This window comes from Melitaea cinxia, chromosome 3, assembly GCF_905220565.1.
Source record: "Melitaea cinxia chromosome 3, ilMelCinx1.1, whole genome shotgun sequence".
In the NCBI taxonomy this organism is placed as follows: Eukaryota; Metazoa; Arthropoda; class Insecta; order Lepidoptera; family Nymphalidae; genus Melitaea; species Melitaea cinxia.
This window is the reverse complement of record NC_059396.1, coordinates 9,462,227-9,475,355: the sequence shown is the minus strand read 5'-3', so window position 1 is coordinate 9,475,355 and position 13,129 is coordinate 9,462,227. Positions and strand designations below refer to the sequence as shown.

The following is a 13,129-nucleotide window of genomic DNA, read 5'->3' as shown; positions in this document are numbered from 1 at the left end:
TAATTTACATAGTCATAAAAATAAACCTACCTATTTATTACATATTATAAAGTAGTTCCTGCTTCATATTATTTATTCATTTTACTTCAAATTTAAAATATTAAGATAAAAAGAATTATTTTAATGCAAATAAATTGCATTTAATTATCTATTTATTATATTCATATACGTCTTGTCTATTTCAGAGGTTTTGATTCGGATTAATCGTTTTGTGTGTGGATTGTGTTTAATGAATAGTGGGTAATTATTGCTATTACGCATTCCAGTCGATCGCGATTGTGCCGCACGACCGCTTACTGCCGCTACCTACCCACTTGCTGTGCGGAATTAGTTGCCGACCGGTATTGCATCAGCCGAAAGCGCTGTCGGCTACTCGCATCGCACGCTTAGCTTTTTTACCTAGCTGCGTACATTTACTGAACCCTCGCTTCTCTTCATTATTGCTTTTAAGTATTTTTCTATATTTTCTTTAATTAGTTACGCCTAAATTCTATTTATTTTATTTACAGTTTATACTGATTTCGTAAGTACATAATACATATCATATAACTCATAATGGACCCTAAAACTTTAGTAAAAAGGCGTGCAACATTTAAGGCTAAGCTTACTCTTTTTAAAAATTATTTAGATTTATTTAAAAACTCAGATACGATAACATCACTTTTAATTAACGAGCTCAACATTCGCCTTACTAAAATAGAAGAACTTTACTCAGAATATGATGATGTTCAATCTAACCTTGAAAATGTATCTGAAATTCCAGAGGACCAATTCACAGAACGTGAGAATTTTGAGTCCCAGTACTTCCAGAGCATCGCGCTTGCCCGAGAGTTGTTGGCGCGGCACGAACAGCCCGGCGCCACCGGTTCCGGTTCGATGCCAGGTTCTAGTACTGTGCATGGAGGTGGGCCAAAACTTAAATTACCTACTATACCTATACCTACCTTTTCGGGTCAAAATCATGACTGGCTTGAATTTCGTGATACATTTATTTCTCTTGTGCACAATGATAACTCCATTCCTAAAATACATAAATTTCATTATCTGCGCGCGACTTTAAAAGACAGTGCAGCATTAGTCATACGCTCGCTCGACTTCTCAGCTGCTAATTATGACGTAGCATGGGATCTTTTGTGTGATCGATATAATAACACACGACTTCTTGTTACAAATCATATTCAATCGATTTTTAATATTGAAACAATAGCTAAAGAGTCTTCTAAAGCGTTACGTAACATTATTGACATCGTAAATAAAAATCTTAGAGCTTTGAAAACTTTGAAATTGCCTACTGAACACTGGGACGCACTAATCGTGTATATTATTTCTACGAAGTTAGACCCTGTCACAAGCCGTGAATGGGAAACTTACCGTAACACGTTGAAGGATTTGCCGACACTTAAGAATATGATTACTTTCCTAAAAAATCAAGCTGATCTGTTGGAGACCATGGAGGACACTCACACGAAACGTAGACACAGTGACGTCACTTATAATAATCGTCAAAAATCATTAGTAGTGACCTCCAACCCCAACACCTCACATATAAATAAACCGTATGTTTGTCCGTTATGTAAACATAATCACGCTATATATCGTTGTTTAAAGTTTAGGTCTTTTTCGTTAGAGAACCGAATGTCAAAAGCGAAATCTCTTAAATTGTGCTTGAACTGCCTACGTCAAGGTCATACCAGAAATACCTGTAAAATAGGGCCTTGTCGAGTATGTAATAAGCCAATAAACAGCTTATTACATACACATGAATCACACACACCAAGTGAATCGATCACTGCACATAATAATATAGTTCTTTGCTCTGCGTCGCCGTCCGCGCCGCCGCCGAATATAGTCCCACCGTCGATGTCTTCTTCAGTGCTGCAGTCGATGCCGCCGTCGCCGCACAGCCCACCTGAAACTCAAAAACTTAATCAAATTTTACATGATAATGTAGCCTTGTCAGCTATCGATAAAAACTGTGTGTTGTTGTCAACAGCTTTGATCGAAGTTACTGACTATAGTGGTAAAAAACATACTATACGCGCATTGTTAGATAACGGCAGCACGTCGAGTTTTATTACAAAAAACTTATGTGATAAACTTAACTTACCAACCACTTCGATCTCGTCATTAGTTGAAGGGTTGAACTGTCAAACTTCATGCTTATCCAAACAATGTAACGTTATTATATCATCGCTTAATTCCACGTACAAAGAGGAAATTAAATGTTTTGTAGTACCACGTATCACACAATTATTACCTATTACGCAAGTTGATTGTAAATCAATAATAATTCCAAAGGGGATTACTTTAGCCGACCCCACATATTTTTACCCATCTCAAGTAGATATGCTTCTTGGGGCAGATGTATTCTGGAGTGTGCTTTGCTCCAATAACATTTCATTAGGAAAAAACAAGCCGACGTTAAGTGAAACCAAGTTTGGTTGGTTAATCTCCGGTCTTGCACAAACACAATGTTATTCAAATACAGTCCATTGCAATCATGCTATCATATCATCTGATCAAAACATTGATAAACAATTAAATCAATTTTTTGAATTTGAAGCAGTGTCAATACGTAAGCATATATCTAAAGAAGAACAAGAATGTTAGCAACAGTTTATAGATAGATAGATAGATAGACCTATACTTACGATTCTGACGGACGTTTTGTTGTGACGATTCCTTTAAGTGAATCTCCCGACAAACTTGGTGATTCTTATCAACAAGCATTATCTAGATTTCTGTGTTTAGAGCGCCGATTTTCAATAGATTCTTTATTTAAAATGAAATATTGTGAATTCATTAAAGAATATATAAGCTTAGGTCACATGACAGAGAATACATGTCCGAAAAATGATACTTACCTAAATTTATTACCACAAATTTGTTAATTCTTTAACTTACATAAATAGCATTAAAATTCCAAGATTCGTATTAACTGATTACTCTCTATTTGAGGTCGAAATTCATGCTTTTAGCGACGCATCATCGCAAGCATATTCAGCATGTGTTTATATTAAATCTATCCCTGTTAAGGGCCAGGCAACAATTAACTTGTTAACTGCAAAAAGTCGAGTAGCTCCAATAAAACCTGCAACGGTCCCGCGACTAGAATAGTGTGGTGCGCTGCTCGCCGCAAGGTTAGCTGAAAAGGTAAAATGTTCATTAAGATTAAATATAAAAAGTTATACTTACTGGTGTGATTCCACTATTGTTCTTGGCTGGATAAAATCTGAAAAAAGTCATTTACTAAAACCATTCGTTTTCAATAGAGTTCAGGAAATTCTTGACAATTCAGAAGTGTCCATGTGGCGCTATGTACCAACGCATTTGAACCCAGCTGACATTGGGTCACGTGGTGCAGATGCAAAGCAATTGGCAAAATGTTCGTTATGGTGGTCAGGCCCATTATTTCTTTCTCAGAATCAGTCAGAGTGGCCTGCTCAACCAACCGGTTTTAAAATTCTAAATTTACCCGAGCTCAAAGTACAATGTCATTTAACATCAAAACAAAATGATCATTTCACCTTTCATTCAGACTTTATTAAACGTTTTTCAAAGTTGGGAAAGTTACAAAGAATCATAGCCTTTGCTCAACGATTTATACACAACTGTCACAATCCAAATAATAAACTTAGTGGGTATTTAAAGGTTCATGAACTAAAATCAGCATTAAAATCATTATGTAGATTTGCTCAACAAGAGGATTTTCTTAAAGAATATATATTATTAAAAAATAAAAAAGAGTTACCTGCAAAAAACAAATTACTTAATTTAAATCCATTTTATGACTACAATGACAACTTATTGCGAGTAGGAGGCAGACTATTAAATTCCTTCTATAGTTATGAAACTAAACATCCCATATTGCTCCACTCATCACACAAAATCGCAAACTTAATATTTGAATTTTATCACATAGCCTTTTTGCATGCTGGACCGCAACTGTTATTAGCTTTAGTAAGACAACAATTTTGGATTATAGGTGGCAGAAACCTTGCAAAAAAAACAGTTCGTAATTGTATAAAATGCTGTCGTTTTTCTGGCAAAACTGCACAACCAATTATGGGTAATCTCCCTGCTCAGCGCTTATACACTGAATTCCCGTTTATTAACACAGCCGTAGATTACGCCGGGCCAGTTATGATTTTGAATAGAAAAGGAAGAGGTAGCAAACTAATAAAATCATATTTGTGTATTTTTATATGTTTGGCGATAAAAGCAGTACATATAGAACTTGTCACCGACCTAACTAGTGACAGTTTTTTAGCCGCACTTAATCGTTTTATAGCCCGTAGGGGTAAGCCCGCCAACATCTTTTCGGACAATGGTACGAATTTTGTAGGTGCCTGCAATGAGCTCGCAAAATTCCTTAAACAAAGTTCTGATTGTATAGCTTCTAAGGCTGCAGACTCTTCAATCAATTTTAAATTTTAACCAGCGTATAGCCCCCATTTTAATGGATTAGCCGAGGGTTCCGTAAAGTCTGTCAAACACCACCTAAAGCGAGTAGTGTCTTTAGCTAATTTAACTTATGAAGAAATGAACACAGTCCTCATACATATCGAGGCCATCTTAAACTCAAGACCTCTTACTCCGATGTCGTTAGATCCATCTGATCTTATTGCTCTTACTCCATCTCATTTTTTAATTGGACGAACATTTACGTCACTCCCGAATCCTGAGGTCAAAGAAACCGCTGCACTACATACACTCTCACGTTATATGAGAATGCAGAAACTGAAGACTCATTTCTGGAATCGTTTTTATATGGAATATATAACAGAACTACAGAAGAGGCAAAAATGGCAAAGAAAAGGCGGGCAGCTGAACCTTGGCGAGATGGTGCTGATCAAGGATGACCGGCTGCCTCCTAATCAATGGCGTCTGGGACGAGTGACGAATATTTATCCCGGTTCTGACGGAGTGGCTCGAGTAGCAGATGTGATTACCACTTCGGGATCTGTACGACGTGCCTTCAACAGACTGTGCCCGCTGCCAGTGATGGATCAACAGAACTTCGTTCCTGGGGCGGCAACTTGTTAACGCCTTGCAAGTGTGTGTCACACACACATTTGCATACGTCGACCGATTCATCGGGCGCGCCCGCTGCGGCGACCCGCTCACTTCATTATCGTTGACGATTGTACAAGCACACATTTATGTACCTTATTTTTACTTACGTATTAAATTGTATTAATGTTGAAATTGAGTTTAAATACTACCGCAAGCGAGCACCCACCAACGCAGACCACCAATTCCATACAAACGACAAAATAATATGTACGGTCTATACAACTATTCGTCATGTGCGCGAAACGAATCTGCGAACACTAGTGTAGCAGTCATTTGCTGTGACCACTGCACCAATGCGATGTCAATAGTGAAAATCTGTACTTGTATAATTACCGATTCAGATTTATTTTTTGGTTGAAAGAGGATACATATTATAAAAAAATTATTTTGGACATTACAAGATCTGGTTTGTTAAGACTGAACATTGGGCTCAATTCAAGCCTGTCACACAATCTTTGTCTTATAGACATTTTTAATATCATATCAAAAATATATTGTATTTGTCTTAGAGGTTTAATAAAAAGGACGGCATGATTACCGTCCTAGGGAGAGTAAGTTTTTAACTTGGAACTGTTGTTGAACTAAAAGGGATAAAAATATCTACGCTAGAACACTTCGTCTCTTTGTTTTATAAGTTGGTTAAAAACACAAATTGATTTAAGAGGGGATGGGGTATTAATATTTTTTTTCATTTATTTTTTATTTATTTAACTGAATGCATAATATTTCAAGAACATTGTGTCAAAATTTCAAGTCGATTGAAGTAAAATTGACGAAATTATGAGTATTTTTATACCTGTCGGATTTTTTAAACCTACCCGACCCGAGCATTGTTGAGCGAGTATTGTTATAAACACACGCTTATACAGTGCTCTTCCCAAGGATGTTTTGGATGCCATTAAGGCTATGAAGATCTGAGCAAAGATCTTGGGAGTGATGTGTCAGTTTGACGATTCAGTGTGTGGTAAACCAATAAAATCCGCTCATGAACGTTTTACAAAGAGCAACACGGAAGGGAGTAGCCATGTACAGGCGTTACCCTCTGTCAAGGTATTAGTCCAAATGGCCATATGCGTACAATAAAACTAGTTGCAGGCGCACCGATCACTAGACCAAATCTAGTTGCGCGATTGAATCAACGTCCTTCAAAAAATGCCAAGTTGTTCTGTTTTTTGCTGCAAAAAGAGATCTGCCACGTCAAATTTACTAAAAGATGGCGTTACCTTTCATATGTAGGTATTTTTTAATCATATTATTACAGTATACTTCTATTAAACCTTTTCTAAACTTTTTTTTTATATCACTAGGTCGGCAAACAAGCGTACGGCTCACCTGATGGTAAGAGATTACCGTAGCTTATAGACGCCTGCAACACCAGAAGCATCGCAAGCGCGTTGCCGACCCAATCCCCAATCCCCCCAGGAGCTCTGTTCATCTTACTCACCAAAAGGAACACAATACTGCTTGAAAGCAGTATTATTTTACTATGATCTTCTGCAAGGTCAAGGTACTGCCCCACTCGGGCTGCTCCATATTTTGATTTAATTTATATTTAAAAAAAGAGATAACTACTTAAAATGGTTTTCTAATAATTAATTGATACTTATAATATTTTTAAAGCACGTAGATAGCTAAGTATAATGAACTAGTCTACAATAGACAACCCTAAAAAACGTGTTTCTATTAACCCCTTTCTCGTTTCTATTAACCTCTCACTCGTATCTATTCACCTCTTTCTTCGTGTCTATTGACCCTAAAGGCGTTTCTATTTACCCCTTTCTCGTATCTATTCACCTCGAAATTGCAGAAAAATGCCTGCATCCTGATTTCACAAGAAATAAGAAAGAAATAATTGAATATTAATACTTTACCTTTGTATTCCTAAAAGACTAGAAATTTATCTTTCCAAATAAATCAATTCGCTGGGTGAAATCTTCAAAGAACTCAATATTGAGCAAAACTTTTCGCAAGGTCTAAAATCACTATTCACACACGTTCACTTTAACGGCTTTTTTCTTTAAACCATTAAACTTTACGTAAAATTGTGTGTTGTCAGCATAAAGGAAAAATATTGCCGTATAATTAATAGAAGAAATAAACCTTCAATAATAAGCTATAGATAATCTAGAGACAAAATAATGAAACTTCCAGTTTTGTTTCTATTCACCCCGCGATTTCTATTTACCCCATTTTACGGTATTCTAATTCGCACACCAATTATTTGTTTACTTCCTAACTGCAGTTTCTATTTCGTGTCCTATACCCAAAGGTTGTCTGGAAGAGATCGCTCTTTCAGCGATAAGACCGCCTTTGTACATCTTTCATTTTGTGTTTTTTTTTTGTTGTTTCTTTGAATGGTGTACAATAAAGAGTATTATTATTATTATTATTATTATTTCACTGAATGTCACTCCGCCCGTCCAATACATAATAGATACATACATTATAATAACTACTTATACAAATAATATAGTAAATTTACTTATACTTACATATATAAATATAAGCGGGTGGAGGAATACGCCCCGGCAGGGAGATCAAACGGCCGGGGGTTAGGGCTGTAGGCTGAGAAACCGGCGGACAATCCTAGCCGAGTCAAGTAACACCGCCTTCTGCATCCTGGCTGCGAGCGAACCGTCCCGAATCCCCAGTTGCCTCAGATGGTGAGCGAGGCTAACCGGGATCAAACCGTTGGCAGATATTACGATAGGGATTATTTCAGCAGACCCCACACCCCACATGTCGACAATCTCGTGTGCCAGATCCAGATATTTACGTTTTTTCTCAGTCTCGTAAATAAAAACTCATAAAAACTCTTTATTGTACACCAAGAGTGAGCAAAAATACAAAAATAAAACAGGAGTTAAGTACAAAAGGCGGCCTTATCGTAAAGGAAATGGTATATATGTAGACAGTTCAGGTGTACAGTTTTACCTAAACATATACAATATATTTAGACAAATAAATAATGTAAAAAAAAACAATAAAAATTAAAATAAAGTATATGTATGTACATGGCATATATAAATGGAAAGTTGTAATAGACACACATAGACGTATATAAAGTTAATGAATTATTATGATAAAATTCAAAGTGAGGACAGGAGATAATATGTGACTAGATAGAAGGATTAAAATTGAGAGAAATAGTGTTTCACCGACTTCTTGAAAATTGGAAGGGATTCAACGCGTCTGATGGGCAAAGGAAGGGAGTTCCAAAGCCGAGCAGCTTGGACAGTAAATGATTTAGTATAGAAATTAGTGGAGTGGGGAGGAATTTTAAGAAGTAAACTATCATCGGAGCGAAGGCTTCGCTCATGAGACTCGCTGAGATACTTAAAACGTTCACGTAGGTAAGAAGGAGTAGCAGGATTAAATAGTATGCAATATAACAAAGTAAGTATGTGAGTATTCCTGCGAAGGCGAATTGGGAGCCACTTGAGTTTTTTGCGAAAATCAGAGATGTGATCATATTTGCGTAGGCCAAATATGAAACGGATACATAAATTTTGAATGCGCTCAAGCTTATTAAGTTGCTCCTCAGTAATGTCAAGATAAGCAGTGTCAGCATAATCCAGTAAAGGTAAGATAATGCTATGTGCAAGCGTAATTTTGGTGGAAGTGGGAAGAAATTTCTGCAGCCTGCGGAGTGATCCTACAGCTGAAAAAACTTTTCGACTTAATTCACACATCTGTGGACACCAAGACAGATTTTGATCCAATATAATACCCAAGTTAGTCACTTTATCGCTGTGTGGGATTTCATGCTGATGAAACAAGTTTTACGATTTGCCCCAAAACTGGAAAAGTGATTGCTCTATCTTAGAAAGAAAATTAAAACGGGAAATGATAAAAAAAGAATAAGTAGAAAAAATAGTAGCCAAACGAAATCAAAAAGCACTAGTAAAGTAAATAAAAAGTGAACAAGGAAATGGAAAATAGATCTTTCGTCTGTTTCGCCTCATTTATCAGATAGTGATTCAGTTCCTATTGACGAAACCCTATCCAAAGAAAATAAAAAAAAAAGTGGTAAAAGATCAAAGTGTATAGGGGACCGGGAAATAATGATATCTTAATTACAAGTAACAGTTTGGTTGATTAGATAGATATGAGTACAAGATAGATATCTTCGTTGATATATAAGAGAGTTGAGACACATAAAAATAGGAAGATTATGGCTGTGATTATTTGATTGTAAGAATAGATTTTACTAGGTACTATTAGTAGATTTGCTAGTGACCTTTTTCTCTTTCGTGTTATGCGTATTAAACCTAAAAGCAATATTTACATAGTATATAAGTATGCATAGATACTAATGCCGTTGATTATCTTATAAATAAATATTGATGTTTTTATGATTAAGTTCTAGAAAATAAGAACACAAATAAGTATTGTGATTGTTTACTTGCAAAAATATTCCGGTCAGGTGAGATTTTTTTTTGTTCTGATAATTTAGGTATAAGAAATAAGAGAGACATAAATAATATTGTTGATTTTGATATAAATAATACTCATTTTGATCTCATGCTTATTCATAGTTATAAGGGCTGAATACTTTGTTCATCAAGGATGATTACTGGATTTTAAAGGCTGACCACTGGCAAAAAGTGTCGTATTTTGTTTGAATTTATATATATTTTATAAATAGGTTGTTTTTGACATATATTGTTTAAAAACTATAATAAACAATTAATCCAATCATGTACTACGTTTCATTATCCGACGAATCCTGTAAAAAAGCCAGCTTTCCAAACTTCAAAAAGTTGTTATGAGGCTGACCACTGGTGCTATTACCCTATATTATATCGTTAAAAAAATTAAGGATTAAAATATATAGGAAAATTTCACGCTGTTTACCATTATTTTATAGTGGAAATTGATAACGTTATCAAGTCCTGTTCCATACTTTTTTTTTATAAAGACATCTGTGCTTCAGGACTGCCAGATGTACGATTTAAATCGTACTCATACGATTTTTTTGCATTTTTACTCATGCACGATCGCTAGACCAAAATCGTACACAAAATGTACGATTTTTATATTCTTATTACCTGGAAGCATTTCATAATTAAAAAAACGTCATCCACCGGCAAGCATAAATTTAGGAGAACTACCCCAGTCCCCAACTACCGAACGCGTGCCTAGATCTTTTACTTGAATGAAGTCTCTTTGAATAATCATATAAGAGCTGTATTTGTTTGCTTTTTAACAAAACTAATATATATAATATAGATATTTTCTCTTTCGGTATTAATTGCGACTTGAAAAAAAAACACATTTTGAAATAAAAAGAATTTGAAAATTATAAAACACTGGCTCAATTTGCTTTAAATTTTTTATGTTTTCCCCATTACTGTACAGATTGTGAACGAGCATTCAGCGAAGTTTATTTAATCAAAACAAAACTTAGAAACAGTTTATCCAATGATACACGTAAGTGCAAATTATTAGCTAAGCAATCAATTAAGAAGAAACGAAAATTTTACGAAGTTTAACCCAACAGATTCTTATATAAAAAAATATGACCACAGAAAATTTTGTATGAGTGTAACAAATAGTTTTATTACATTTTTTTTCTAAAACTAAACGAATTTTGATAATTTATAATAAAAAATTAGTACTTAGTCTTAAAGGGCTGTACGATTTTTTTATTTCAAAATTTCCTTGGCGTACGATTTTTTTTGTAGTTGACGTACGATCACACTTTTTGAGCACCTGGCAGCCCTGCTGTGCTTGTTTTACTTTTCTCTATGCTCTCTAGTTCTCTATGCTTTATACAAACCTCTATATTAAATTATTTTTATTTGTAATAAATAATATAAAATTACGTTTATAAATGAATATACATAGAAATACATAAGGAAAAGCAAAATAATATTTCGTTATAGATGTTCTTACCATCCTTACAATGGATCATACGTGGAAGATAATTATTTTCACAATTTTAACTTCAAATGTTCTTACAATTATTGGTACTGAAATCGAAGGATATGTTGTTTATTGTCCATGTATGGGTAAGTGTTTCATATACTTAGATTTAATATATTTACAATTCATTCTTCTTTTAATAACCTTTTAACACAAATATCATGAGAAAAAACTTGAACTTTCTAAGTCATAAAAGTGTTTGTTTTTGTTTTTATTGAATTTGTCATTAATGCAGTCTTTATTTTGTAGGTAGATTTGGGAATCAGGCTGACCATTTTTTAGGGGCCTTAGCATTTAGTAAAGGCATAAATAGGACTTTAGTATTGCCACCATGGGTTGAGTACAGGTATGGTGAAATGAAATCGATTCAAGTTCCATTTGATACATATTTTAATGTTAATTCACTAAAAGATTATCATCGGGTAGTAACAATGGAATATTTCATGAAAAATATTGCATTAGATATATGGCCTTCTCATAAAAGGATCTCATTTTGTTACACTCAAAGAATAGGGGAAATAGAAAACAGTTGTAATGCTAAATCCGGAAATCCTTTTGGTCCTTTTTGGGACACATTTAATATAGATTTTGTAAAATCAGAATTTTATGGACCGCTCACTTATGATGCATACAATGTGAACATGATGGAAATGTGGAAAAATAAATATCCCTCATTACAGTGGCCGGTACTAGCTTTTACTGGTATGTTTAAAACTTTTACTTATATTACAAATTTAATTCTTCTAGTAAATTTAATATTGTCATTATACATTGGTTACATGTATATCATTTAGAATTTGAGTAACTAAACTTCTAAAAAGTGCTATACACAATCATGCTTGTTTTAATTAGTATTAATAAATTTCATTAAAAGCAAAATTTTTTGTGATAGAAAACTTAATTTTGTGTTCTAAAACATATGTTTTTACTTCAGGAGCCCCAGCAAGCTTTCCAGTTCAATGGGAAAATGTACATTTACAACGCTACATAACTTGGAACAGTGATATTCTTAATAGAACTAAATTGTTTATTAAAAACAATTTTAAGGGTGGCGGATTTTTGGGTATACATTTGAGGAATGGACAAGATTGGGCGAAAGCCTGTCAACATGTAGCTGACAGTCCCAAACTATTTTCAGCCCCACAATGTGTTGGATATAAAAATGAAAGAGGGAAACTAACATCTTCAATGTGCCTTCCACAAAAAAGTGAAATAATCAAGTAGGTCTGATATTTTATGTGTTAAACAGTATATCACACTGGTGTGTGATTTCACCTGCTTTATTTGTAGCATATGAATTTCTGACTCCTTAAAGGAGTCTGATGGTGAAAAACAGAAACACTTTTTTGTTGAGAAAGCAAACTAAAGTTGGAGAATACATATTAATTGTAATAAATTTTTTTCAGACAAGTTAAAAGGGCTCTTAAAAAATACAAGGATATTAAATATATTTTTGTAGCATCAGATTCTAATCACATGACTGAAGACTTTGAGGTTGCACTTCGCTATTCAGATGTCCGTGTACAAAGATTGAAACCAAGCAATCCTCACCTTGATTTAGCAATCCTAGGTCACGCCAACTATTTTATTGGTAATTGTGTTTCATCATTTACTGCGTTTGTTAAGCGAGAAAGAGATGTCAAAGGATTGCCTTCAGAATTCTGGTCATTTCCTGAGAGAAAAAAAAATAAACATGAAGAACTTTGATAGACTTATTCTATATTTAATTAATTATTAGTACTAAAATTAAAAATATATTGAATATTGTAAATTATTTTGTTTAAAGCAATTCCTTAAAATGTTTGTATCTCATTTATTGAGTACTTTAATGTGATTATTTTAGAATTGTAAGCAAAATAAATGTGATTGTTTTTAAAAATATGATTATTTTGATTTCTCATTTATAGTGCGTTAGTCTAGGTACAATAATGATAAAATTTTGATAAACTGTTCTTCAATTTACATTTATTGAATATAGACTAGTATGAGTATTGAAAAAAAAATAGAATGAGTTTATGAAAATTAGCACCCAGCATAAAATTGGCAAGACTTTTTTTATTTTTATTTTTTTTAATCTACTCATCCGAGATATATTTCGGAGTTTGGTTTTTGCTAGTTACTCTTC

The 13,129-nt window shown here is 34.1% G+C and overlaps 1 protein-coding gene across 1 annotated transcript; it reads left to right on the top strand.

Annotated features, from left to right (window-relative positions):
- The first annotated feature begins 10,984 nt into the window (after nt 1-10,984).
- LOC123669769 (GDP-fucose protein O-fucosyltransferase 1) lies at nt 10,985-12,883 on the top strand. The gene is made up of 4 exons (XM_045603360.1): nt 10,985-11,090; nt 11,254-11,706; nt 11,939-12,224; nt 12,411-12,883. Exons 1-4 carry the CDS (start codon nt 10,985-10,987, stop codon nt 12,709-12,711), a joined length of 1,146 nt encoding a protein of 381 aa, XP_045459316.1. The 3' UTR covers nt 12,712-12,883.
- The last annotated feature ends 246 nt before the right edge of the window (nt 12,884-13,129 follow it).